Source organism: Rattus norvegicus, chromosome 19 (assembly GCF_021556685.1).
Source record: "Rattus norvegicus strain SHRSP/BbbUtx chromosome 19, alternate assembly SHRSP_T2T, whole genome shotgun sequence".
Lineage (NCBI taxonomy): Eukaryota > Metazoa > Chordata > Mammalia > Rodentia > Muridae > Rattus > Rattus norvegicus.
In genome coordinates this window covers 37,965,775-37,989,817 of record NC_141552.1, presented here as the reverse complement: position 1 = coordinate 37,989,817, position 24,043 = coordinate 37,965,775, and the positions used below count along the sequence as shown (strand labels likewise).

Sequence of the window (24,043 nt, the reverse complement as noted above, 5' to 3'; positions counted from 1 at the left end):
AACAATTTATTCTTCCCTGAATCAACTCTTTTTGGTTTGTGCAGCAGCATTATATGTATTGAGATGTATTTTATCAAGTCTTCATGGGTACCTGGGACCTGGTAGAGTTAGTGGGACTTAGGAGTAGTAATGAGAGAAAGGGGCAGCATTATCTTACTATGCAGAATGTATTTCCAGAAACCTGCTCAGCCAGCTCCTGATGGAGAACACATGTAGGAAGAAGTTGGTCCCACTGAAACAGGAGAGCAAGGAGGTACATCTTGATTGTGCACTGAACCAGAAATATTTGGTTGACTTCAACAAGAAAGATAAAGACCAGCAACGTCCAGACCCACCATCATCAGGTAGGGACGAGTAGCTGTGTTAGTTTAACAATATCTGATAAAATTTGCCAATTTGATTCATCTTTGCTTTCTCCTACCACCTTTCTAATTTACACTCCCAACCAGCCAACCACCTCATGTAACAGAATTGTTCATTGCTCTGCCTATGCACAAGTATTCTGGGAAGTTAACCACTTTTCAGAAACTGAATTATTTTGCAAGTATATTTTGCTGCTCTTTTTGAAGCTGCAGTATAGAAATGGTGACAGATCAATAACATATCACATTATTGCATATCCACATGATAGATTGGATGCTATGTAGAGTTTTGAACATGTTCTTGGATCTTTGACAAATGACACTCTGTGGTCATGTGACTTGTTGTGTAGGAAGCACCTTTCAGGAATAAGAACCAAGTGCAAATGTCAAATTAGAACTTGTCATTGGCTTTAACCTTGGTGACATATGGATGTCTCCTTTCTTCCTACAACCCAATGAGGTCTCTTCCCATTGCCCTGTTCTTGGTTTGCTCTGGTATAAGTCTGGGTCCCATATTGGCAGCCCACATTAATGTAGGCTCTCTGGAGATTTTTGCCCTGCCCACAGATTTAGCAATAATGATATCAGTTAAAAGGTCCATGTTGACTGTCCAATAGAACTGAGGCGGTAGAAGGCAGCATTCTGAGAGCTGGCTTGCATTTCCCCACCAAATCAGTGTCTGAAAAACTGCCTTCCTCTCCCAGGTCTCAGAAAGTGCAAGAGAGCTGGAATTGGACACACACCAGTAAGAGAGCTTCCTGAAGAATAAGTTGCTTTCTCAGGAGTCCCTGATGACAAACATCCTGAACGGTAACAACATTTTTTGGATGAGTATTCTTCCTCAGAGTTAATTTGTCATTTCTTGGAGACCCTAAATTTATATAACACTAAGCCAGCCTGACTGATTGAGGTCTTACTCACTTTCTTCTTCAGAAAACACCACTTGAGAGACAACTTGGGCGACCGCCTTTCATTATGTGTGCTAGAGGAGAAACAGCAATACATCTGTGCTTCTAAATGTTTGTGAAGACTATGCGGTTTAGAAATATTTTTGTTATTATTTTAATTGAAGTTTTCTTTTTGTCGTTTCATATTTATATGTTGTTACTATTTTTCACTTTCCAATATTTTTACATATTTTTATTCATTCATTTTAATCCTGTTTTGTTGTAAAAATGTATTCGTTATGAATAAAAATTGAATTCTATCTCTTGACTCTTAAGACCATCTTTCTTACTCAAGGGTTCTGTCCCCTCCTGTGGACTTAGAAATGACAGCTGGAGATGTATCTCTGCATGTTCCATGGAGCTTGGGCTAATAAGTGAATTCAAAGTCACCAAGGGGCACCCAGTGTGATAGTGTCTTTTGTGTGGATAATGTGGCTGTTTTTCTGACACACCCTTTATGATGTAATCACTGACATGCTTTACCCAATTGTTAGGGTCCATGTGGTTCTTCTGAGAGAGCACAGATGCTCTAACCTGTGAGTCATCACCACAGCTCCTGCAGGTGGCTTTTGTTATTCCCCATGAGGTGCTGTATTAGGTGGACAAGGTCACCTCCAATTAAATAGAGAGATCTCAGGAGATGTGTACTCACAGGTAACTTACTGAGCCGTGCATGCTCAATGTGTTAGGTTGCCAGGCATCCCTACAGGGCTCTGGTGTTCCCACTGCTCATTGTGGGTCAGGATCATCCTCCAGCATCACTTAGTTTCCATATTAGAGCAGATCTTTCACCTATTATCGATGATGACCATATGTATTATGCACATCTGATAAAATACAGAATAGAAATTAGCTTCCTGTAGGCCAGATTGGCATAATGAGTTTTTTTGATTGTTAGCATGAAAATTATTTTAATCAAAGCAGTTTAGAGAGGAACCTCAAGAGCATCCATAGTGAATGCAGCCTGCAGCTGTGAACACAGGTTTCTTTTGGAGAGCAGGCCTGTGCAAGCCCAGAACCTAGGTGGGACAGTTCAAGCTACAGTTTTTCCATGTCGAATCTGGGATCGTATTGAGAATGTATTTTTTCCAGGTGACTGATTTCCAATTTATGGAACTGAACTAACTGACTGAGAGTGGAGGTGACTCAGAGAGTTAAAGTACAGAAGGACCAATCCACAATGTCCACAAAAGCTTGCTGTCACACCAGGGCTTTTAAAAGCTCAGCAGCTAGAGAAGCAATGTAGTATTTGGTTATTCTCATGCTTTGGTCTAGTCATTCATTATAAGCTGAACCTGACACAAAAAGAGTCATCTGTGTCAAAATAGAAGCTAGTTGCAACTAGATTTACACCACACTATCACATCACTACAGTATTTGAGGTTCTCTGTTACTATCTAAGAACCTGGAAGAGGCCAGGGTCTTGCTACACAAACTCATAATTTATGTCTTCATGACACTGTGTGCTTTGTTCTGTTAATGCTACCATTGGCATAAACACCTTGGATACTTTGTGCTGACATCTGTGACATGAGACAATAGTTCATGTCATGCCTAACCTGAATAAACTGTCCTTAGAGTACAGTGTGGTATGAGGGGCCTTCTTTTCCAATGAGATAGTAAAACATTTCCAGTCTGCAGTCAAGTCTGACAGACATTGTCCAGTGCCTGTCTTGAGATGTCCACCTCTTCAGCTGAGAGTCTTCATCCAGGCTGCTCTGTAATTCTGTAGAAGATTAATAGGGTTCCAGCCCTAGGATTTAATTCAGTGTGACTGTACTTACCAAATATACTCAAAGCCCTATGTTTCACCATAGCCCTCTGTGCTTTAGAGAAAGAAAATAAAGAACCACATTGCACTTGAAATTTCTCTTTCAACAAAAGGAGAGCCTGCATAGGGCCTTTATATAACTCTAAGACTCAGCTTCCCCACAACTCCCTCCATCAATTCCATTATTGGTGTGTTTTCATTACTGCTCACTTTCTTCCTTGTGTGCAAAGAATGTGCACCATATCAGTAAAGTGTGTGTGTGTGTGTGTGTGTGTGTGTGTGTAGTCCCTAGTGAAATGTGTCCAGGTGCATTCAGACTCATGCTACTACTGTCCCATGGGAACTTGTAGGGAACACTGAAATCGTGGGCTACTTTAATACAACCTAAACCGGGTGTGCATGGTTTTCAGTAAGATTTTGACGTCCTCACCACTACAGAGAGCAGAAAAAGCTTTAGTAGTTACATGGATGTGATCAATCAGTGTTAGTGTGTGCATTCAATAAAATATCCATTTTTAACTAAGGTAGATGCTTCTGTTTTTTTTTTTGTGGGGTGACCCATTGTCAATGTCTAGTGAATTGGGGGCCCTAGGTATGGTCGCATACCACCAGGACTCAGGGGGTGCAGAGGAAAGGCAGAAGCAACTGCACACAGTTGCAAGCTTTATTAATCCCTATATAGCTGGGAATGTGCATTACTACAATTTTCATTTTGTCAAGATACCATAAGATCATTATTTCCAGGATACCAGGAACAACTGAGGGAAGACTAAACAAAGAAATACGAATAAACAAAGGCTTCTTCTCAAAATATTCATATAACAAATCACCTATCTTATTATAGTCAAAATATACTCACCATTACTGAGAGAGCGTTAGAACCACTTCCACAGAAACAGGACACAGCAGAAGATAGCTTAAGGCCAAGTGAAAAAACATTTTCTTCTCCAGGGTGGCATTCCAGCCCCTACTTGTATCTGTCACCAGGCCTTTCTTGACCCTGCCTGGGAACTGCATCTCTATGTCTTAATAATTCCTTCTTTTTTCTTTTGTTTTAAAAGAAACACTTTCCATAACATAGCTAAAGTCCTTGTAGGGGTTTAATCATGCAAAAATAAAGCAACATAATACATAATGTACATAAGATTATGGCAAAACTAGCTCCTCCCAAGCTATGGAAAATCCTTTGAAACCAAGCCTTGGGATCTAATCCTGTCAATTGATCAGCCAATAATTTAGCTATTTCCATAGGGGTAGTATCTTCTAGCTGTTTACCAAAAGACATTCGAGCATCGTATTTCAAGGCATTAATTACTTTTGTAGCACTTTCATTACCTTCTAAATAGGCTTGAATTAACTTCCAATCATGTTCTGTATCATTATCCATATATTTATTAACACAAAAGTAGTAGGAATTCAATCATATCTTAAATCCTCATATTTTTCAATAAGTAACATCTTTCGACCCAACCATTCTACTGTTTGTTTTGAAACATCTACTTGATGTTGAAGTCTAGTATCAATTTTAGTTTGCTCTATCCATAACTCATGTGAATCTTTATGCCAGTCTCCAACAAAATGCTTTGTCTCAATAGATGTTTTTAATGCTGTGCTGGAAACCGCTGCCAAAGTAGCAACAGAAATAAGGCTTAAAGTAGTAGCTACAATGACTCCAATAATTCTTTTACTTCTCCTCAGCAGATTATTAAAAAATTCAATAATCATATAATTAAGAGGATCTTGAGACCAATGATGTCCCAAATTAACAGGCATCCATACATATAATTTTTGCTGAGTATCATAATAGAATATTGATTTATATTAAACTGAATAGATGAATTAATACATGAATACTAATGGCAGTATAAGCAAATCAATTAGCAAAATTAAATCTACCTATTAAAAAGAAATATGGCATAGGAATACAAGTAGTAACCTTTTCTTTCTTAAATGTTGTAAAATTATACTGAGAGGCAGATTGAGCAGGCCCAGAAAAGCTTCCATTAGCAAGCACACCTTCTTTTAATGCAGTGACAGTCTTCCACAAATGAGCTTGAAACGCAGTAGGATCTTCCACAGAGGTCAGTCGGTTATCAGCAAGGCCTCCATCTCCACATTCCATCAGCAAGGATCCATTAAGGCGTTCATTCTCCTCTCAGTTCATCCTGGTAACATTTGACAAATCACAAGTGGTAACATTCCACTCTGAACATGTATTAATAATTGGCCATAAGGACCCCAATTTATTCATTTATCTTGAATAATTTTTCCAAACATGCCAGGGCAATATTTCCAATTGCATGGGAGATATTTTAAGCCTACATAAGTAAACCAAGCACAAGTAGGATATACTGGCTCGCTAACAAATGTAATGTTATTCCAATTTTGGTTATAGACCAAGCTGTCAATCCTGGAGCCTGTAACAGTTATTCCTGGTAATCGCCAATTTTAATAACCCATTTGTAGGCCTGGTCTCTTTCCTAAACACAAAGGCATCTTTAATCCAGCATAAGGAAAATTATACAAAGCTCCATCACGTCTATTCAAAAGGTCAAATTATTCCTTTCTTTCTCTTTTTTTTTTTTTTTTTTTGGTTCTTTTTTTTCGGAGCTGGGGACCGAACCCAGGGCCTTGCGCTTGCTAGGCAAGCGCTCTGCCACTGAGCTAAATCCCCAGCCCCCATAAAGAACTTCCCAGCCATTTTAAGTTATCATTTATATTCAGCAAGCCAGTTCACTCCTGAATTGATCTTGCTGGTCTCAATTATTTTTTTTTCTTTTTTCTTTTTTTTTTTCGGAGCTGGGGACCGAACCCAGGGCCTTGCACTTGCTAGGCAAGCGCTCTACCACTGAGCTAAATCCCCAGCCCCAAATTATTCCAAAGAGATAATAAAATGCTTGGGGTGGTGTATAAAACCACATCTGTTTCCCCGCCAAGTAGCAGGTTCAAATAAAGGTGGATAAGGAATATAAGCCTGATAACTCGCATTGGCCGCAACAGAAGAAACCGTGAGTAAAGCACACACTGCTAAAAATACGTGCTCAGCAGTAAAGGACTTTCCTGTAGGAGACAACATAGTTTTCCTTTCAGTGCTTAATCACTTCACCTAGGTAATGGGGTTGTCACTGCATCGATCCTTCTCCGTTGTCGTTTGGCGACACAAAGAGAAGCCAGGGCCTCAGTAATGGAGGACACCTCCTTCATCTCCGGAGAACATCCATCAGGAGAGAATGTAGCTGGTTTAACTGGATTCCTCTGAGGGTAGGGAGCAGTTCTTATCATTCTGTGCTTGGATCCGTCTCCCGGGTAACCAGAATTGTCCCCCATCCTGTAAGGAGACAAAATCCTCTCCCCTACATACAGTAATATCCCTTCCTGTCATTCAGCATCTTGGGCAATTTTTATCCATATTGTCTGTTCCATGCCTTCAGGGAGAAGTCCAATAAAGTGTCTATCTGCTCTGCATATAACTTCACCTTGTGGTAAATTAAGAAGATTAATAAAAAATAATGCTTATGCCAATATTACTCTGGGACTGGTATGCCAACTCCATTCAGGCTGTGTAAGGTCATCTCTTTTCTTCCTTTTTAATTTTATAATTTGTCATTTCAGGGTATGGTGAACTCTTTCAACAAAAGCTTGTCCTTGTGGATGGTATTCTATACCAGTAATATGTACAATATGATATCATTGACAGAATGGTTTTTTTTTTTTTTTTTGCTCTGATTGGTATTTTATTTCTCCTTTACAAGTTCCACATAATAGACAAAGGCCTTTTTGATAACATTGTTATCTTTGCTGAAAATGATCATATAGTCATTTTAAATAGCACAAATGTGCACATACAGGACTGAGGTTTCTGCAGCCTGTAAACACCTCTGTGGGTTTAACGAGGGAAAATGCAATATACTGACAATTCAACTGTAACTCTTAGAAAACCACCGGTTTCGTTACCAAGCACGAGTGTCCTGTACAGGGACCTATCATCCCAGATGGCAATGAGTTCAAGCCTAGGGCAGCCAGGAGCAGCTCCCCACACTAGCTCAGAAGACCCTCCCCACCCAGCACTTCTTCCAAGTGCTCCTTAACCTCATCACAGGTGACAGCAGTCGCCCCAAGAGAGGACAGAGCAGCAGACACAGTGGTTGTGGTTCCCGAGTGTTGTGTGCGGCATTTCACATCCAGCGTCTCAGGAACGTGTCCATGCAAGCATGAGTACCATTCTTTAGACTGCTCCCCTCATTTCTCGAGTGAGGGGACCAGGCCTTCCTAATTCACTTTAGGTGCCTGGGATAACAAAGTATTTCACCAGAAGGGGTGTAAGCAGTGCTATCTGATAAGAATACAAAGAAGGAAAAAGCAGATATCTTAAAGAAAACGTGTGTTCTATTCACACTAAAAATATCAGACCAATGCACAATATACTGCAAAACTGTAACACAATACGGCCAAACCCAATGTTCAAATATTGAACTGTTCAAGCATGTGAAGATCATCTTCTGAAAGACAAACTGGGTTCTTATTTTGTAGCTACCTTTGTGTAACTTAAAAATCTGCTGTCCCTCAACAAGGTCTGACACTGTCTTGGTACTTGTTAGGAAGTTGATGAGACAATGTAATCTCAAGAGTCAACTCCCGGGATCTCCCAGCGCTCATTTTCAGCATTTGTCCGAGGACTGGGCATCATCTTCATCCCTCACTTCTCGGTATCTCCCTGAAGACTCCCTTTCTGGATTGTAGCTCTGCATTGTAATATTAGTCTCTCAGCTAGTTTCTGTGCTGCGAGCTTTGCCCGCATCTCCTCATAATTCTGCTTCTGCTCTTTCTGCAGAGCCAGCGACTCTTCTATGGAGAACAGCTGTGCAGGCAGGGGATGGAGCAGAAGAAGGCCAGCTGCTGTGACATCATCAAGATGCTGCCTAGCCCTGCCTCACTGCTCTTCTGAGGAAGCAGGAGACTGAGCCCTCTGACAATGACTTGGTGAGTCACTCTGTTGTGTGGGTAACACATTGGTCTTAAACTTATGAAGAGGAGGCACTGGGTTTCTAGCTCGAATTTCTAGCACTGTCATGTAATGAGGCTTCTTAGGAGTCTCACTCTGCAGTCCTGGAAAGTTCTCAGTGCTGATGTTTTCTTCTGAGGGTTCAGTCTGGTCTGCAGTTGTGATCTTTTGCAATTTAGTGATAAACAGACTGTCGACGCTGCTGGAAACCTCTTCCGCTTGACTTGAATGCTGGGGGAGATGTTCATTAACTTCAGATGAGGGAGCCTGGGCTGTGATGCGGACAGACGGGCTGGTATTCACTGTGCAGCCAGTCTCCAAAGTCTCTTCATTGCCTTTGTGAGTGAGCTGTGTAGGTCCCTGTGTTTCTGAGGTTGTTTTAGATGATTCAATGTCTACTGACGAACATTCAGGAACTAATGATGAAGTATGAAGCATCAGGTCAGAATTCTGGGCCTTGTCTATGTCGGTATCAACTCTTGTGGTTGCTTTATGCCTTAGCTTACAGTCAACACTAACAGGATGAAGTAGTTCAGTTCTCCCTCTGACCGCTTCACTTTCTGAAATGGCAGCTTTCAGTTTGGCAGTGGTGTCTGAGACCTGTTTACCTTTGTCGGACAATTTGCAAATGAATTTTTCTTTGCGCAAAAGTCTCTCCTGGCGCCTCAACCTCTCCTGCAGCTCTGCCAAACTCTGCTGCCCCAAGTCCTCAGGAACTGGGGGCTCGAAGCCGCGGGGCAGCAAGCACATTGCGCATGGGCTGAGGCTGGCCTGGCAGGCAGGGTTCCCCAGTAGGGCCCATGGCGGTCGCAGGCTCCGTAGCCGGCGGCAACTCTGGAGCACATGCAGGAGTCGCCATTTTCCCGGAAGAGCAGACAAAATTGTTTAAATTGATAAGAAATATATGTTGGTCCATTCTCAGTTTTAATTTTAGAAGGCCGTCCCATAACAGCAGAAGTTTCCAATAGATGCTGTATAACATGAGCAGTGCGTACTCCTGGCAATGGTGTAGCCCATACAAATTTTGAAAAATTATCTATGCTTACATGTAAGGCGACCAAACTCAGAAATATGGGTTCCATCCATCTGCCATGATGTATTAGGTTGCATTCTTCTGTGATTAATTTCAGATGGAATACATTTTATAAGTGAAGGCTTACAAATAGGACAATTAGCAATAATTTGTTTGGCTTCAGAATAGGGAACCTTATATTTAATATGCAAATATCCTGTATTGGCATGATTATGACTGTTTTCTTCTGGGGTAGCAAATGCCACTAATTGATCTACCATATGATTGCCATGTGTTAAAGATGCTGGCAATCTTGAATGTGATCTAATATGTGTAATAAACATTCTAGAGTTTCAGAATAACAATAGTCCTTTAATATGTGAAAATAACATTTAATATAGGCTTAGATGTAGAAACAACAGCAGTTGCAATATTCTGTACTACTCCTACAACATAAGCTGACTCGGCTATAATATTTTTACATCATGAGTAAATCTGGCAATACATTAATTACTGCTAATACTTCATTTTGTTGTACTGACCCAAAAGAAGATTCTTGTCCCCAAAATTTATCTTTGGTCCAATAAGCCGTCTTGGTCTTAGAGCCATCTGTAAACACAGTAACAGCAGATGGTAATGGATCAACAGAAATTAGTGTATTTATCAAAATTTTTTTTTGTTTTCTAAAGCAATCCCACAATTTACTATGGAGAAAATGAAATTCAATATTTCCAGGGTAAGAAATCATGGTTAATTGAAAAACCTCAGACGTCTGCATTAAATATTCCACTTTATTTTTGCTTAATGGGAAAACAATAGCAGCACAATCATATCCCCACAGTGTAACAGGTCTTTGTATGCCTTGCTGAATAATTAAAGAACTTTGTTCCTCATAAGTTGTTAATGTTTTGTTAAAGTTATATTTAATATATATCCATTCTAAAGGCAACTCATCCTCAGTGAAAGTGCCTGTAGGATATTCAAGAGTATTTAAACATATAATTTAATAACTCTATCTGGGTCAATCTGTACCAAATATGCATCTTTCCATTTTCAGGAAAGATACACTTGCATGCCATCGTATAAGCATTGATATCCCCAGTCTCCTTTATAGGTAATAATGCTCTCCTGTACTCTTTATTAGCATTTTCAAAAGCAAGCATTTCAGCATTTGTCCTCCAGCTTCCTTTCCTACCACTGTTCTTTCCAACGTTAATTTTAGTATACATAAAAACTTAATGTATTGTTCATAGAAAGCTACTAACTTTTTCTTTTTCTTTTTTTTTTTCGGAGCTGGGGACCGAACCCTAGCAAGCGCTCTACCACTGAGCTAAATCCCCAACCCACTACTACCTTTTTCAACCAACTGGTATCATCCTTTATAATAAGTCGGTTGGGCCACACCTTGAACTGATGCTGGCCTAATTATAGGAAAAGAAAAAGCAGGTGAATTCATCATCATCATCGTCTGAATCTAATCCTTAATATATCATCCTCGGGAAACGACTTAGAAAAAACTGCTTCAGGCAGTGGTGCAGACAGCAAAACTTTTACTTTCGCTTTCGTCTTAATGAAGCTGTAGCTTCTTGTTCTATATTCATTATTACCCTATCTGCATTCATGGCCTTGAACACAGTAAAAATAACAGCCCAAAGAGACCAGGAATTGGAATCTTTTTGCCCTGCCTGACAGCCTTTTCCACCTTAGCTTTCACTTTGACCCAGACACCAGAATCCCTGGAACCCTTGTCAGGGAACCATGGAGTATACTCTCTTGCTGTCTCTAAACACTTTTCTAAACCAGACTGAGAGACATGACTTCCCTGCACTTTTAAAAGATGTTTAAGCATAGCGAGATGAAGAGAAGATTTATCTTGTCCCATTTCCTTGTAATAAAATATACTTACCTTATCTGACTGTCCTGACTTGCCTTCAGGGACCCCGTTCCGGTGCCAAAGGTCAACGTCTAGTGTGTTGGGAGCCCTGGGTCGGGTCACATTCCTTTCTGTGTTTCCTGCTGCTCAGTGGCCAAGCCACTCCAGCATGCGTTGAAATGAACCAGTCTGCCACCACCACCACCACCACCAATTTGGTTTTGTAAATAAAGTTTTATTGACATCGCCATTCTCAGCATTTACATCCTGTTCAGTGCTGCTTCTGGCTACAGCTGCAGGGCTTAGGAGCCACCGAGCCCCTCAGGCTCCCACATTGAGAGCATCAACCATTTGCCTTGTTTGTGAAAGAGGTGGCTGACCCCTGTGCTTGAGGTGGCCTTTCCGTGACCCTTAACCCATAGCATAGGTCTCTGTGCCATCCTCTCCCTTTGCGTAGTGTGTACTTCCTGGTACATTCCTGTTAGCTCTTGACACTTCCAGAGCATTGGGGCTTGCAAATTGAATTTGGATGGCACCAGGAATAGAGCTGATAGCAGGGTGTGGGACATTCCCTATGGGGACCCTGCCCAGGGGAATAAGCTTACTTTTCCAGCCAACTCCCTGAGCAGTTAGCCTTTGTGGTACAAGGTACTTCACGACATGACTTGACCTCTCTGCAGTGCACCCAGTCCCCAGATTGGCTCAGATGTCCCCCAGAGAGGTTGTGTAAGTGAGTGTCCCCAGTAGAGGCAGCATTCTGTGTGGTAGCATTGCCATGGCATCCAGGAAAGTCAAAACCAGAGGGACATGTCGGGCAGTTGGAAGCAGATGTCTGCGTCCATGGGGAGAAGGATGGACTAGACACTCCTACAGGGGGTGAGCTGAGAAGCACTTCCTTGGCTTTTTCACAACCATACATCCTGCATGCCATGCTGTGTACCCATGCTGTGCTGAAGCCCTAGGCTTTGATTCTCCCACAGCTGCTGTGTCCTGGGGCCAGGGGTAGGATTAAGCAGACTTCAGCAGGAGAAAGGGGAAAACCCTGGTTGAGGGGTGGGGATGGCATAGTCATAACACTCCTGCACATGAGGCCCCTGATTTAGAGCTTTATAGCAGCTGTGACAAGCCAGCTGTGGTGACATTCATCTGCAATCCCAGCCCATGGGGGGTAGAGGCAGTAGGATCAGTTGTTTAATTATCCTTGGCTACACGGCAAGTTCGAGGCCAGCCTGGGCAAGTTTGTCTATGAAAATAATACAAAATGAGGTCTTGACTCTGAGCACCACAGTCTGTACCTGGCACGGTTGCCCCACCCCAGGTAAGAAACCCCTTTGTCCAGAGGCCATAACTGCAGGAGACTCCCGGCCAAGTGTCTATACAGCGCCCTGTTTGACTGGACTGTGCTGAGGACCAACCACACCCTCCTCAACAGGAAGGACATGGGAGAGGCTTTTTCTGTGAGGTCCCGGGCCCTGAGACGGCCAAGAATAAACCCTGTCCTTGGGAAAAGCCATGGAGACTAGGAACCCACGGGATCTCTGCAAACACCAGGGCTGGCAGAGGACTCTGATCCTCTACAGCAGCTGCTCTCAATCTGTGGGTTCTGCATCAGAGCTCCTGCACACCAGACATTTACATTACAGTTCCTCACAGTAACAAAGTGACACTTATGAAGTAGCTCTCCAATAAGTTTATGTTGGGATGACAACGACATGAGGAACTGAAATAAAGAGTCACAGTGTTAGGAAGGGTAAGAACTGCCATTATATAGGAACCCAGGCATCTGCACTCGGTGTCTGGAAGTGTGATAGGCTAGGCTTCACCCTCAGCGATGCCAGCATGTGGGCACCAAGCCTAGGTTCCACCCCAGTGCTTACTGGATATGTGCAGGCCTGGTTCCATCAAGAAGTAATAAAGGAACCCTTGGCAAAAAAAACACTGTGTACCAAACAGGTCAGGAAAACACACCCCCTATTCTGCAACCCCTCTCAGGATGGCTGGTCTTCCCAGGAGACCATGGCTATAACCAAACCTTGTCTCCCAGTGCTTGCCCATTGGTGTCTTGGCCATATTCAGATTTGAGGACTTTGAACAGAATAGCTTTGAGCAGATTTGCATCAATTACACCAACAAGCACACCTTCAAGCTGGAGCAGGTGAGAGTTGACACCTATTCCCCAGCCCAGCCCAGCCATCACCCTGAATGTCAGCTGTGTCCCTCAGTATCAGCAGGATGGGGCCTGGGCACCATAGGTTCCCCAGGACCTAAAGCTATGTCCTTGAACTCAGTGCCATGCTCAGCCCTTCCAGCCTCTTTCAACCCTTCTGGATGCTCAACTGCTCCTGCAGCAAGGCATCAGTGTGCACATTCTGTCACGTCATTTGTGTGTGTCTACAGTAGGTCAGAGCCTGTCCCCTCTGTTCATTTCTTTTGCTGTATTTGCCTTTCTGAGGAGGCAGGACTCACAGGTATGGGAGGCAGCCACATGCATATTATGCAGCCATGTCTGATTCCTCTGAGCCTCAGTCCCACTTACACACCTACCCTCCAACCTCCCTACCCCGTGTTACCCCTGGGGCTCTGTAAACCTTCCTGCTTTCTGTCTTTATATAACTCGTGACACTCCAGCCCTCAGTCAGTGGTGTCATACAGTGTTAGTTTGTCTTTGCACTGCCTGGAGGTCTGACTTAGGAGAATGGCTACCATTCTCATTCCTGTTCAAGGGTCAGAATCCCATTCCTATGTAAGGCTGAATAATATTCCAACACATGGCTGTGCCATGTTGAATTTACACAGTCACCTATGGATTTTATGTTTTGGCTTGTAAACACACACGTATAAGAGTCAAGTCACACCCAAGTGGAGAATTGCTGGAGTCCGCCATTGCTTTCTGAACCGTCTGAGAGACCATTCTGTCCACAGTTCATAGAGCACCATCTCCTCATTGCTCACACAGCATGAGGAGATTAACAGGGGTTAATTTGGCTTCTCTGGTCACAAATGCTGCCACACTAGCCCTAGCATCTTTCTGTATAGCAGTGAAATTTAGAACCCATGAGGCTGCCAGCTTACTTGCTCAAATATAGAAAATTTCTCCTTGCCTGCTTTGAGACTGAGTCTCATGCAGCCCAGGCTGGCTTTGATCTCACCATTAGTTAAAATGGCCATGAACTCCTGGTTCTTGTGCCTCAGACTTCTCTGAGTGCTGGGTGACAGGTATGCATCACTCTTAAGTCCTGCCACTGGGACAAGAGTGAGCAGAGCCAGCTCTGAAGCACACACTTTGCTGGTGTCAGTGATGACTGACTTATGATCCTGTCTTCCTTGCCCATGGCCCTTCTCCTTGGTGCATGCCATCCTTCCTCCCTGTGACTCATGGGGACACCAAGCCTGAGGATGTTAGGAAGAAGTTTACTTACTTCACTGGGTTGGAGGCTGTTAGGTTCCTGCGTCAGTAGGTGAGATTCAAGCTAGAAGGTTTGTGGCATGAGAAACGGGAACAGAACTGGCATGGCAGGAACAATCGTCGCCTGGCTCTGAGAAGACCAGGTGGGCAGAAATTCATCGTTGGGCAGGTAGTGAGCTCAAGACCAGGCTGGGCATTGCTCAGCGCATGTGAACAGGTGTGCTTACATGGATACGTGTTTCCCCCGTATGGTCACCACTTATCCAGGTATCATAGACTGTCCAAGGAGCTTTTTATGTTTTAACATTGTGCGTGTTTGTGTGTCCATACATACATATACGCACATATATTCGTACACATACACAAAAATGCATACATGTAAACACACACATACACATGCCTACACACGTACATGTATACACACATACACACAAATACATATACACATACATGCACACACATACACACATACATACATACACATACATATACAAACATACAAACAGACCTACACGCACATACAGACAGACATATACACATATACATGCATACACATACATGCAAACACACATTCATATACACACATACATACAGACATATACACACACACATTAGTACACATACATAAACAGGCACACATGCAAACACACCAATACATATGCATACACACATGCATGTGCACACACACATACACATATATGGAGACATACATGCATACACACATACACATGCATATACACATACACATGCATATACACATACACATATACACATACACACATACACACATAAACACACATACATACACACATACACACCTACACATACATATACACACATGCAAGCAGAACTATACACACATACAGACAGACATATACACACATACACATATACATGCATACACATACATGCATACACACATTCATATACACACATACATACAGACATATACATACATACACACATACATGTAAACCCATGAGTGGAAGTCAGAGGACAGCTTGGCCCTTGGTTCTCTCCTTTTTACCACGTGGGTCCTGGATATTGAGTCAAGGTCATCAGACTTGACAGCAAGCCCCTTTAACTGTAGAGCCCTCCTGTTGGCTTCCAATCACCTCTTTCCACAAATTCTGTCCATGGTGGAATGTTTACAGTTGTTATTCTCATGATTCCTTCAGCAATAGTGCAGTCATCATTTATACTGCATTAGGACTTATAATTCATGTAGATGTCAGGAGAGCTGGAGGCGTGGATCAAGAAGAGAGCCCTTGCCTAGAATCTCCAATGAGGGAATGGGGGTGTCTCAGTGGTGGTGCCCCTGCTGATCTTGTGCAAGGCCCTCAGTTCAACCACACTGTGTGCAGGGAACTCCTTTCTGAAGCCAGGTCAGTGAGTGCCCTCCTTAACCTTCACCTTTCAGGAGAAGTACCAGGGTGAGGGCATCTCGTGGCACAACACTGACTACACCGACAATGTGGGCTGTACCCACCTCATCAGCATGAAGCCCACTGGCATCTTCTACCTGCTGGACGAGGAGAGGAAGTGAGTGTCCCTGCCCTGTCTGTCTGCCACATGCCAGTGTGGGGACAAGTCAGGTTCCCTGAGCTGCTCAGCTTCTCACACTCATCTTCTGAGTCCCTAGGCATCACTTCTACCCAGGACTTGTCCAGCAGGCTCTGTAAACAGCAGGCAAAGGGCTCCCCTGTGCTAGCTTCACACATCTTCATGGGAGGCCCAGCAAAAGCAGCTCAGAGCAGGGCTAGGGCTGTGCAGAGCCAGCAGTGTGTGCTGTGGGGTGAAGGGAGGGAGGCCTCTCAGTCACCCAGGTGCCTTTGCAGAAATCAGGTGGCTTTGACTTTGTTGCTACTGTGATGACAAGTCTATTCCCTCTCCTGGTCCTGGAGACTGTCAGAGACTTAGTGTCCCACTTCCTGACAGACTCCTCTAGAAACAAAAGGAGAGACCTGAGGAGCTTCCCTGTCCATGGTGCTTTCCCTGTGCCGAGGCAGGAGGCTGCTCACCATGCAGAGGCCAAGAAGTAGAGAGGCAGGTGAAGCTTCTGCCTGCTGTGGCCAAAGCCCTAGGCTGCATCCCTAGCACTGAATAATGGACCTGTTCCTCTAGCACCTGGGAGATGGAGACAGGAGGATAGGGAGTCCAAGGTCATTCTTGGGTACATCTTACATCAAGGCCAACCTGGGCTACATAAGACCCCGTGTTAAAAACAGAAGCCAAGAGCAGGGGTAGAGTCTGAGGATCCCCTGCAGCTTTTTATCCTCAGAATCCTGACTCCTCCCACAAGGCCCAACCCCTGAGAGTCCTAGCATCCTGCTGCAGACCCTGTATGTACCTCAGGCCAAATCTCCACCCAGTGAGGCAGAGCTCAGACAGGAGAGGAGGAGGCAGCTCTTGACTGGCAGTTGCATGAGCTTGGCTCTGTCTGAGAAAAGCAGCTAGGAGCAGGATGCCACTACAGGACATGTGACAAGGCAGTCATGTGTCAGGCTGGGTGCATTTGTTAGGTGTGGTGTGTTGTTGGGTGGCAGGTATGCACTGTGCATGCAGAAGCTGAGAAACCTCTTTGTGACTTGTTTCCTCCAGTCATATGCTCCCTGCGACTCAGGTCATCAAGCTTGGCCACAAGTACCCTCACCTGCTCAGCTGTCTCCCTGGCTCTAACTTGAATCCTGAAAGAGCCATGCTAACATTACTGCAACATTTTCTTCTTTTCTATTCTTTTGTTTTTGTCCTTAGACAGTGAATGCCGCAACACCCAGACCTTCTTCCCAGCCTGAATGGTTATATCTCCACTTCCAGACAGACCTCCTCCCCCATGTAGCTGTAGATTCCCCCAGGGCCGGGCATCTTCCACACATCTGGCTCTGCCTATATTTAGAGTGAGTTCAGGACCAACAAGGTGTGCCAAAACCCAGGGAGGTGTTGCTGTCCCTGGAGACAAAATAGCCAGGTACAAGGAACCTCTTGCTCGCTCCATCTGCCTCCCTCCAGGGGCAGAACAGAGCCTGGCTTCACCCGTTAGGCCATGCTCACACTCCCTGTGGGGAGAAGGAGCCTGACACCACAGCTCCAAGACACTGGTCCAGGTACACATGGATCCAAAGCCAGAGGCTCCAGTACGGGATCTGAGATGCTGCATGGGAGATCAATAGAAGCCAGCAAATCTGCTCAACAGTGGAGAGGAGAGCAAAGACAGTCTATTGGGGTATATGAGGGGCCAGGAAGCCCAATGATTGGTTAACCCTGTAGTCCCACATTGGCCACATTGATATGTCCAGGACATGGTGAGAAGCTGTCAATGGGCCAGCTTGGTAGCTCAGTCAGATTATGATGACTGCCACCAAGCCTGAACATCTGAGCTCAATCCCCAGGGTCCACAAGATGCATGGAGAAAACCAACCCTTGCAGGCTATCTGACCTCCACACATGACTGAACCGTGTGTGTGTGTGTGTGTGTGTGTGTGTGTGTGTGTGTGTGTGTTCTGCCTGCATATGTGCCTGGTGCCCACAAATGTCATAGGAGGGTCTGATTCCTTGGAACCGGAGTTACCCTGGTTGTGAGGTGTCATTTGGACACTGGAGAACAGCTAATGCTCTTCATGGCTGAGTTATCTCAACAGGCCTCCACCTTGATTTTTGAGATTAGGTTTCTCAGCAGATCTGAAACTCATATTCTGTGGCTAGGCTTGTCTGCCAGCAAGGTCCCTGCATCTTCTGTCTCTGTATGCCATACCTGTCTTTTACACGGTTCTGTCCTCACACATGCACAGCAGGTACTACCCACTGAACCATCTTGCCTTTTCTCTATGCTTATTTTGTAAATGGCCATGCGTCCTTCACAGCGCTCTGCTCTTTGTTCAAAGATGTTGCAAGGGGTGAATGTGGATTCCTAGGCCCACTTGGCTTCTCAGCTCTGCTCTTGGGGTCCCTGAACTTAACAGGACTCTCAGGGACTCGCAAGATGGCTGAGTAAGTACAGGCTAAGGCCCTGAGTTTGATTCCCTAGATTCACATGGTAGGAGAGAACCCACTCTAGCAACGTGACTTTCACATGTGACCTTCACACCTGTGCTGGGGCATGCACAACAGTACCTTATAGCCACAATTAGTATCTTGTCACCCTAGCCCAAAGTTGAGCTGCAGAGGACTACTAGTGCCTTGGGGTGGGTCACTCTGCAACTATGTCACCTGTAGCCAGGCCCTGCATGAGAAAAGAACTAGCCCTACTCTGCTGTCTACAGAAGGCTGAAGATTGCAGGGAGGGTGTGAGGATCAGCTTGTCCTTACTTGGGACCTGGGGTCTCTAGAGCAGTGGGCACAGCACCTCTTCCTGGCTAGCAGAGCTGGGTTCCAGCTCTGTGGATGACAGATATCCTAGGCTGCAGCAGTCTTGGGCTTTGGCCTTTCAAGTGTGTGGCCCCCAGATCTATTAAGAGTGCCCCCAGATCTGCTAGAATACAGCATCTTCCAGATGCCAGGAGAGATGGTCTCAGGTGAGGGGTCTGCAAGTGCCCAAGCCGATAGCATTAGGTCATGGTGCAGTGTGAGCAGCTTCTGCTGGGCAGACCACACACCAGCTTATTCTAGGCCCAGCACACAGAGTGCATGCACTGGGACGGCTGTGGCTCAGCTTGGGACAGTCTCTGAGGACGACAACTAAATGGAAATGGCAACTCACAAACCCAGAGATTGAGACCAGTCTGTAGTTCCATAGCCAGGACTTGCTCTGAAGTGTGGAAGTCTTGAGTATGTGCCTATGGGGACTTTGGGGACCACTGTGTCCCTACCACAGATCGAACCTTGAAAACTGTGGAAAGACCTGAACAAATCTGCCCAGAAACTGAGCAACACCCCAACACCAGAGGTGCCACCCTGCTCTATTCTGAGCTGCCTCAACTGTGCACAGCAGGTCTCACCCCTCCCCATATCCCCTCCCCCACTCCTCTTTGCCTTGCTTCCTGCCTATGTCTTCTGACCTTGACTCTTCTGCCCTTTGCCCCTGGTCTGATCTCAAGGGCAAATGCTTCCTGGAATCAGAAGGGTTATGTCCTGGTTGTGGAAGATTGGGCAGCAATGGTGGGTTCTACAAACTAAGGAGGAACTGTGCTCCACCTCCCTGCATGTGAGCCCTGAGCACAGACCCCGGGTAAGGGCTGTGCACTCATGACCTAGGCCTTAAGAGACCAAAGGTATCAGCTGATAGTGGACAGTGAGTAGACATGTAAACAACCTGGAGTTGGTATGTAGGTCCAGGACAGAGTGCTGGGGGTTGCACTGATGCATGCGTATACATGAGCAGACACACACACACACACACACACACACACACACACACACACACACACCAGTCTGCTGTGTTTATTGGAAAGCACTTAATTCATACCAGAAACCCCTAGTCTGCCAACACCAGCCAGAACAGTCTTTGTGAGAGCAGAGGGCCTTGTTTGGTGCACACCTACAGAGCCACCTTGTATTTGTGGTGGTATTGGTCAACTGTTGGGTCATGGTGAACTTGGAACTGGTTCTCACTTGGGGGATGTAACTATTAACTGTGATAAGCCCAAAGACCAAAGCAACACAGGAGGGAAACATTTATTTTGGGTCATAGTCATTTGGAATAGACGCTGGGAATCTAACCCTGGTGCTCTGTTAGAGCATCAAGCCCTCTTAAGTGTGGAGACATCTCTCCAGCCTTTTGATGAGAAGTTTTCCTATGTAGCCAGGATGGCCTTGAACCCCCTGTACCAGGTGGGACAAGTGACCCTCGCTGTCTAGGTTTGGATGCCACCTCCAGTACAAGCCACCACCCACAGTCGCCCCTCAGCTACATTCTAAGGATGGTGCTTCAAGCCACACACTGCAGAGACTGTGTGGCCTAGGCCAAGTGTTGCAGTTCGCTGAGCCAGTCATGAAGAGCCCAGGCCCAGAAGTGAGCCACCTCCCCTGTAGAAACAGCTTGATCAGTTTTGCTGAGTGACTATACAACCTTTACAGGTACCAGCCACGGCAGGCTGCCTTCCCTCCTCCTAAAACTCCCAAATGCTGGGATTGAAGGCCTGAGACATCAAGCCCTGCCCTGTCAGTGTGCTGGATGTTTGAGGAAATTAAAATAAGAAAGACTGCCTGTATGTTTGATTCAAATAGAACTTGTTTTCTCAGTTCTTTGGATTAAACATAGGAATGTGTGTTGTAGACTGATATAGACTAGGATGAGCAGAATACATGACAGCATGGATACAGTATGGCAGTGATTACATCATAAAGTGTGTGTCCATAAAAAAGTCACATTATCCACACAAAAGACACTATCACCCTGTGTACACCTTGGTGGCTTTGCATTCACTATTTACCCATGCTCCCTGGACCATGCAAAGATCCATATCTAGCTGACAGTTCTAAGTATACAGGAAGGGAAAGGACCCTTGAATAATGAAGATGGTCTTAAGAGTCAAGAGTTACAAATCAATTTTTATTCATAAGAAATACAATTTACAAAAAACAGGCATAAAATGAACAATTAAAATGGTATCAAAAATGAAAAACAGTAACACGAATATATAACAATGAAACAACAACAACAAAACTTCAATGAAAATCATAACCAAAAGTATTTCTTAACAGCATTTTCTTAATGAACATTTAGAAACACAGTTGTAGTGCTGTTTCTCCTCTAGGACACGAGATGTCAAGGCAGTCTCCTCAGTTGTCTCTCAAATGGTGTTGTCGGTATGAGAAAGGAGAAAGACCTCAATCAGACAGGCCGGCATACGGATACATAAATTTAGGGTCTCCAAACATTGAGGAAATTAACTGAGAAGAGGAATATTCACCCAAAAAAGTCTTTGACTGTTGAGGATTGTCATCAGCAGGGAACTCCTGAGAAAGAAACTCATTCTTCAGGGGGCTGTCTTCCTGGGATACGTCCTATGCCATCTCTCCTGCAGTTTCTGAGACCTGGGAGAAGAAGGCAGCTATTAAGACACTGATTTGGTGTGGACAGGCATACCAGCTGTCAAGTTGCTGCCTTCTGTCCCTTCAGCTGCATTGGACAGACAGCACTGATCTTTTCACTGAAATCATTGCTGATATCTCTGCAGGTTGGGGAAAATCACCAGCAACCCTCACAGTACTGTGGGATAACAAGCTGCTCCTCAGACTCTACCAGTGCAAACCAAGAACGGGGAAATGGGAAGAGACCTACTTGGGTTGCAGGAAGAAAGGAGAAGGCCACATGATACCCAGATCAAAGCCAATGACCAGGACTCATTTGCCATTTGCACTTGGTTCTTATCCCTGCAAGGTGCTTCCAACCATCACATAACCCCTGTATGACCTTTGTCACACCACCAAGAACTTGTTCCAAACTCCTCATAGCACCCAATCTGTGACAGGGAGATGCAGTAATGTGATATGTTATTCCTCTGTCACCATTTCTGGACTGCAGTTTCAAAAAGGGCAGAAAAGTATACTTGCCCATAATTCAGTTTCTGAAAAGTGGTTAACATCCCAGAATACTTGTGCATAGACAGAGCAATGAATAACTCTATCACACGAGGTGGGTGATTGATTGGGTGTGGGGAGATTAGAAAGATGATAGGGGAAAGCAAAGATGTATCCAATAGGCAAATGGTATCAGACATTGTTAATCTGACTCAGCTGCTTGTTCCTACCAAATTTTGCTGGGTCTGGAGGTTGCTGGTCTTCTCCTGTTTGTCTTTATCATTTCGGTTGACGTCAAACAAATATCGCTGTACCTCCTTGCTCTCCTGCTTCAATGTGACCAACTTCTTCTTCATACAGGCCTGCTCCATCAGGAGCCGGCTGTGCAGGTTGCTGGAAACACACTCCGCATAGTAAGATCCTGAAGCCTCTTCCTTCCATTCCAACTGCCAAATCCCACGAACTCCATCAGGACCCAGATACCCATAAAGACTTCATAGAATACATCTCCATACATGTAAGGCTGCTGCACAAAAGGCAAACAGCCAATTCAGGGAAGAATAAATTGTTTCTGTGACCCAAGCACCAATAAGAGTCCATGTCTCTCCAAAAGAACAAGGGACCTACAACTATCCATGAAAACCCAGTGCACGGGGGCAACAACAATTAGTAGGCGGCAAATAACCACAAGAGGACAGTAGAACCATGGGAAGGTCATGCTAACCATGTGGTCCACACATTGAGCTTTGCTAAACCTGCTATGACCCCAGAGCCGCAGGTTGGCCTAATAATACTCTGATGCCTGAATCAGTGTACTTCTATCCAGAGCCTTCTAAAGATGCATAGACACTGTGGTGATAAGTGACATTCTCTCATGGAACTGAAACTGAGTCCAAAAGACCCACGGCACAGTGATATTTAAACAGCAGAAGAGATGGACTCAGAGCTGCAGGCTCTCCAGTCCAGAACAAAGAGAGGCAGACATGGCCATTCCACAAGTGATGGGCCCTTCTGACCAGTACTTACCGATAGAAGTGAATCTCCTTCTTGAGCTACTGAAATTTCTCACGATGTTCAATGTTGTTTGTGTCTAAGTTGTGCAGTAATGACATGACCTCTTTCTCCATTATCTTCAATTTTTCATAAAATGGATTTGGCCTGAAGTAGGGGCTGGCCCCAGAAAGATAGAACCCAAAGAAGATCGGTGATTAGGATTATATGAACTCAGGCTGGGTCCTGTACTACCCCAGCCCTGGAAGGACACTTTCTGAATTCTACATATCCGGATCTTCTTCAGCTTCAGAAACTTGGAATTGTGCTCCCAGGACAACAGAAGCTAAGCACCCAACTAAAGGGTTCCCTGGCTCACTTTTTCAATCAAGAGGGCTGGATCTGCATTGAAACCTATCAAGACCATAGGCCACAGCTCTTATGCCAAATCTCACACACACACACACACACACACACACACACACACACACACACACACCCTGAAACCTCTGATTTAATTCTTCCTGTTTTGACAACTGGAATGCTACAAGCTGAATAACTAACATTCTAGAGGCAGACAGTACACATAATTCTGGACATGGGACCAGATATTGCCACAAACTTATAATCTGCCCAAGGCATACAAATGTACAGACAAATGTGACCACATAGGCAAAGAACTGTGCTGTTGAAAGTGGGGCTTCCAAAATAAAGCACTCACACCTCCATGAAACTATTATACAGGTAAATCCTGAGGCCAAAACAGACCCCTAAATTCCAAGTGTGGAGGGACATATAAACATATAAAAGTTGTGCATATGCATGCAGACCTGTGCACACACAGACACACAAACTGGGACACACCCACAAGAAAAGAAAAGTAAACAGACTCAGAGAATGAGAAAGAGAGTCAAATATGGAAAGAGCACAATGAGAATCACTAGAAATGTATGCACCATTACTGTGTCAGAGTTTAAGGCACACAGACAAGAAAGAACAAGCCAGAGCCTCAGGACTTCTAGTTAAGCATTGATATGAACAATGTGGGACCTGTCACCTAAGGCTGCTGCCAGGAGATGATAGCGTTCAGTCACCTTCCTAGCAAGTACAAACACTCTCCACAAACTCACAGCACCTAAAACCTTGCAACGCTACCTCCTGTCAAGGGCTTTCCAATTGTACCCTGGGAACACATGCTCCAGTGACTTTATCCCTGAAATCT

The 24,043-nt window shown here is 44.6% G+C and overlaps 2 protein-coding genes, 1 long non-coding RNA gene and 1 pseudogene across 6 annotated transcripts in view; 1 reads left to right on the top strand and 3 right to left on the bottom strand.

Annotated features, from left to right (window-relative positions):
- The window catches only part of LOC134478811 (disks large homolog 5-like), a 67,645-nt gene that overhangs the window by 26,890 nt on the left and 16,712 nt on the right, over nt 1–24,043 (top strand). The window contains exons 4-6 of one of the 2 annotated variants that reach the window (XR_015644001.1): nt 178–344; nt 1,067–1,172; nt 7,912–8,060. Coding sequence is in view for 1 of the 2 variants with exons in the window: in XM_087596653.1 (XP_087452779.1) it covers nt 178–344; nt 1,067–1,131 (232 nt within the window). In the remaining variant the exon portion in view is untranslated. Of the gene's footprint in view, nt 1–177; nt 345–1,066; nt 1,173–1,295; nt 1,570–7,911; nt 8,061–24,043 lie in introns of those variants that run through there. The other variant, XM_087596653.1, reaches the window with a different exon arrangement.
- LOC134483321 (disks large homolog 5-like) overlaps nt 1–24,043 on the bottom strand; it is a 115,657-nt gene that overhangs the window by 89,042 nt on the left and 2,572 nt on the right. Inside the window, exons 3-5 of one of the 2 annotated variants that reach the window (XR_015644000.1) lie at nt 22,858–23,001; nt 22,062–22,224; nt 20,847–21,345 (exon numbers count right to left, since the gene is read on the bottom strand). The exons of the other annotated variant lie outside the window; for it this stretch is intronic. The gene's annotated coding sequence lies outside the window, so the exon portion shown is untranslated. Of the gene's footprint in view, nt 1–20,846; nt 21,346–22,061; nt 22,225–22,857; nt 23,002–24,043 lie in introns of those variants that run through there. 2 annotated transcript variants of the gene reach the window in all.
- Nucleotides 3,600–11,353, bottom strand: LOC147999391 (uncharacterized). The gene is made up of 3 exons (XR_015644003.1): nt 11,001–11,353; nt 9,637–9,703; nt 3,600–5,245 (listed from the first exon to the last, which is right to left on the bottom strand). It is a non-coding gene; the product is annotated as an uncharacterized LOC147999391 (long non-coding RNA).
- LOC147999392 (DNA-directed RNA polymerase II subunit GRINL1A pseudogene) lies at nt 6,806–8,832 on the bottom strand (annotated as a pseudogene). Its single transcript, XR_015643998.1, has one exon. The product of XR_015643998.1 is annotated as a DNA-directed RNA polymerase II subunit GRINL1A pseudogene (transcript).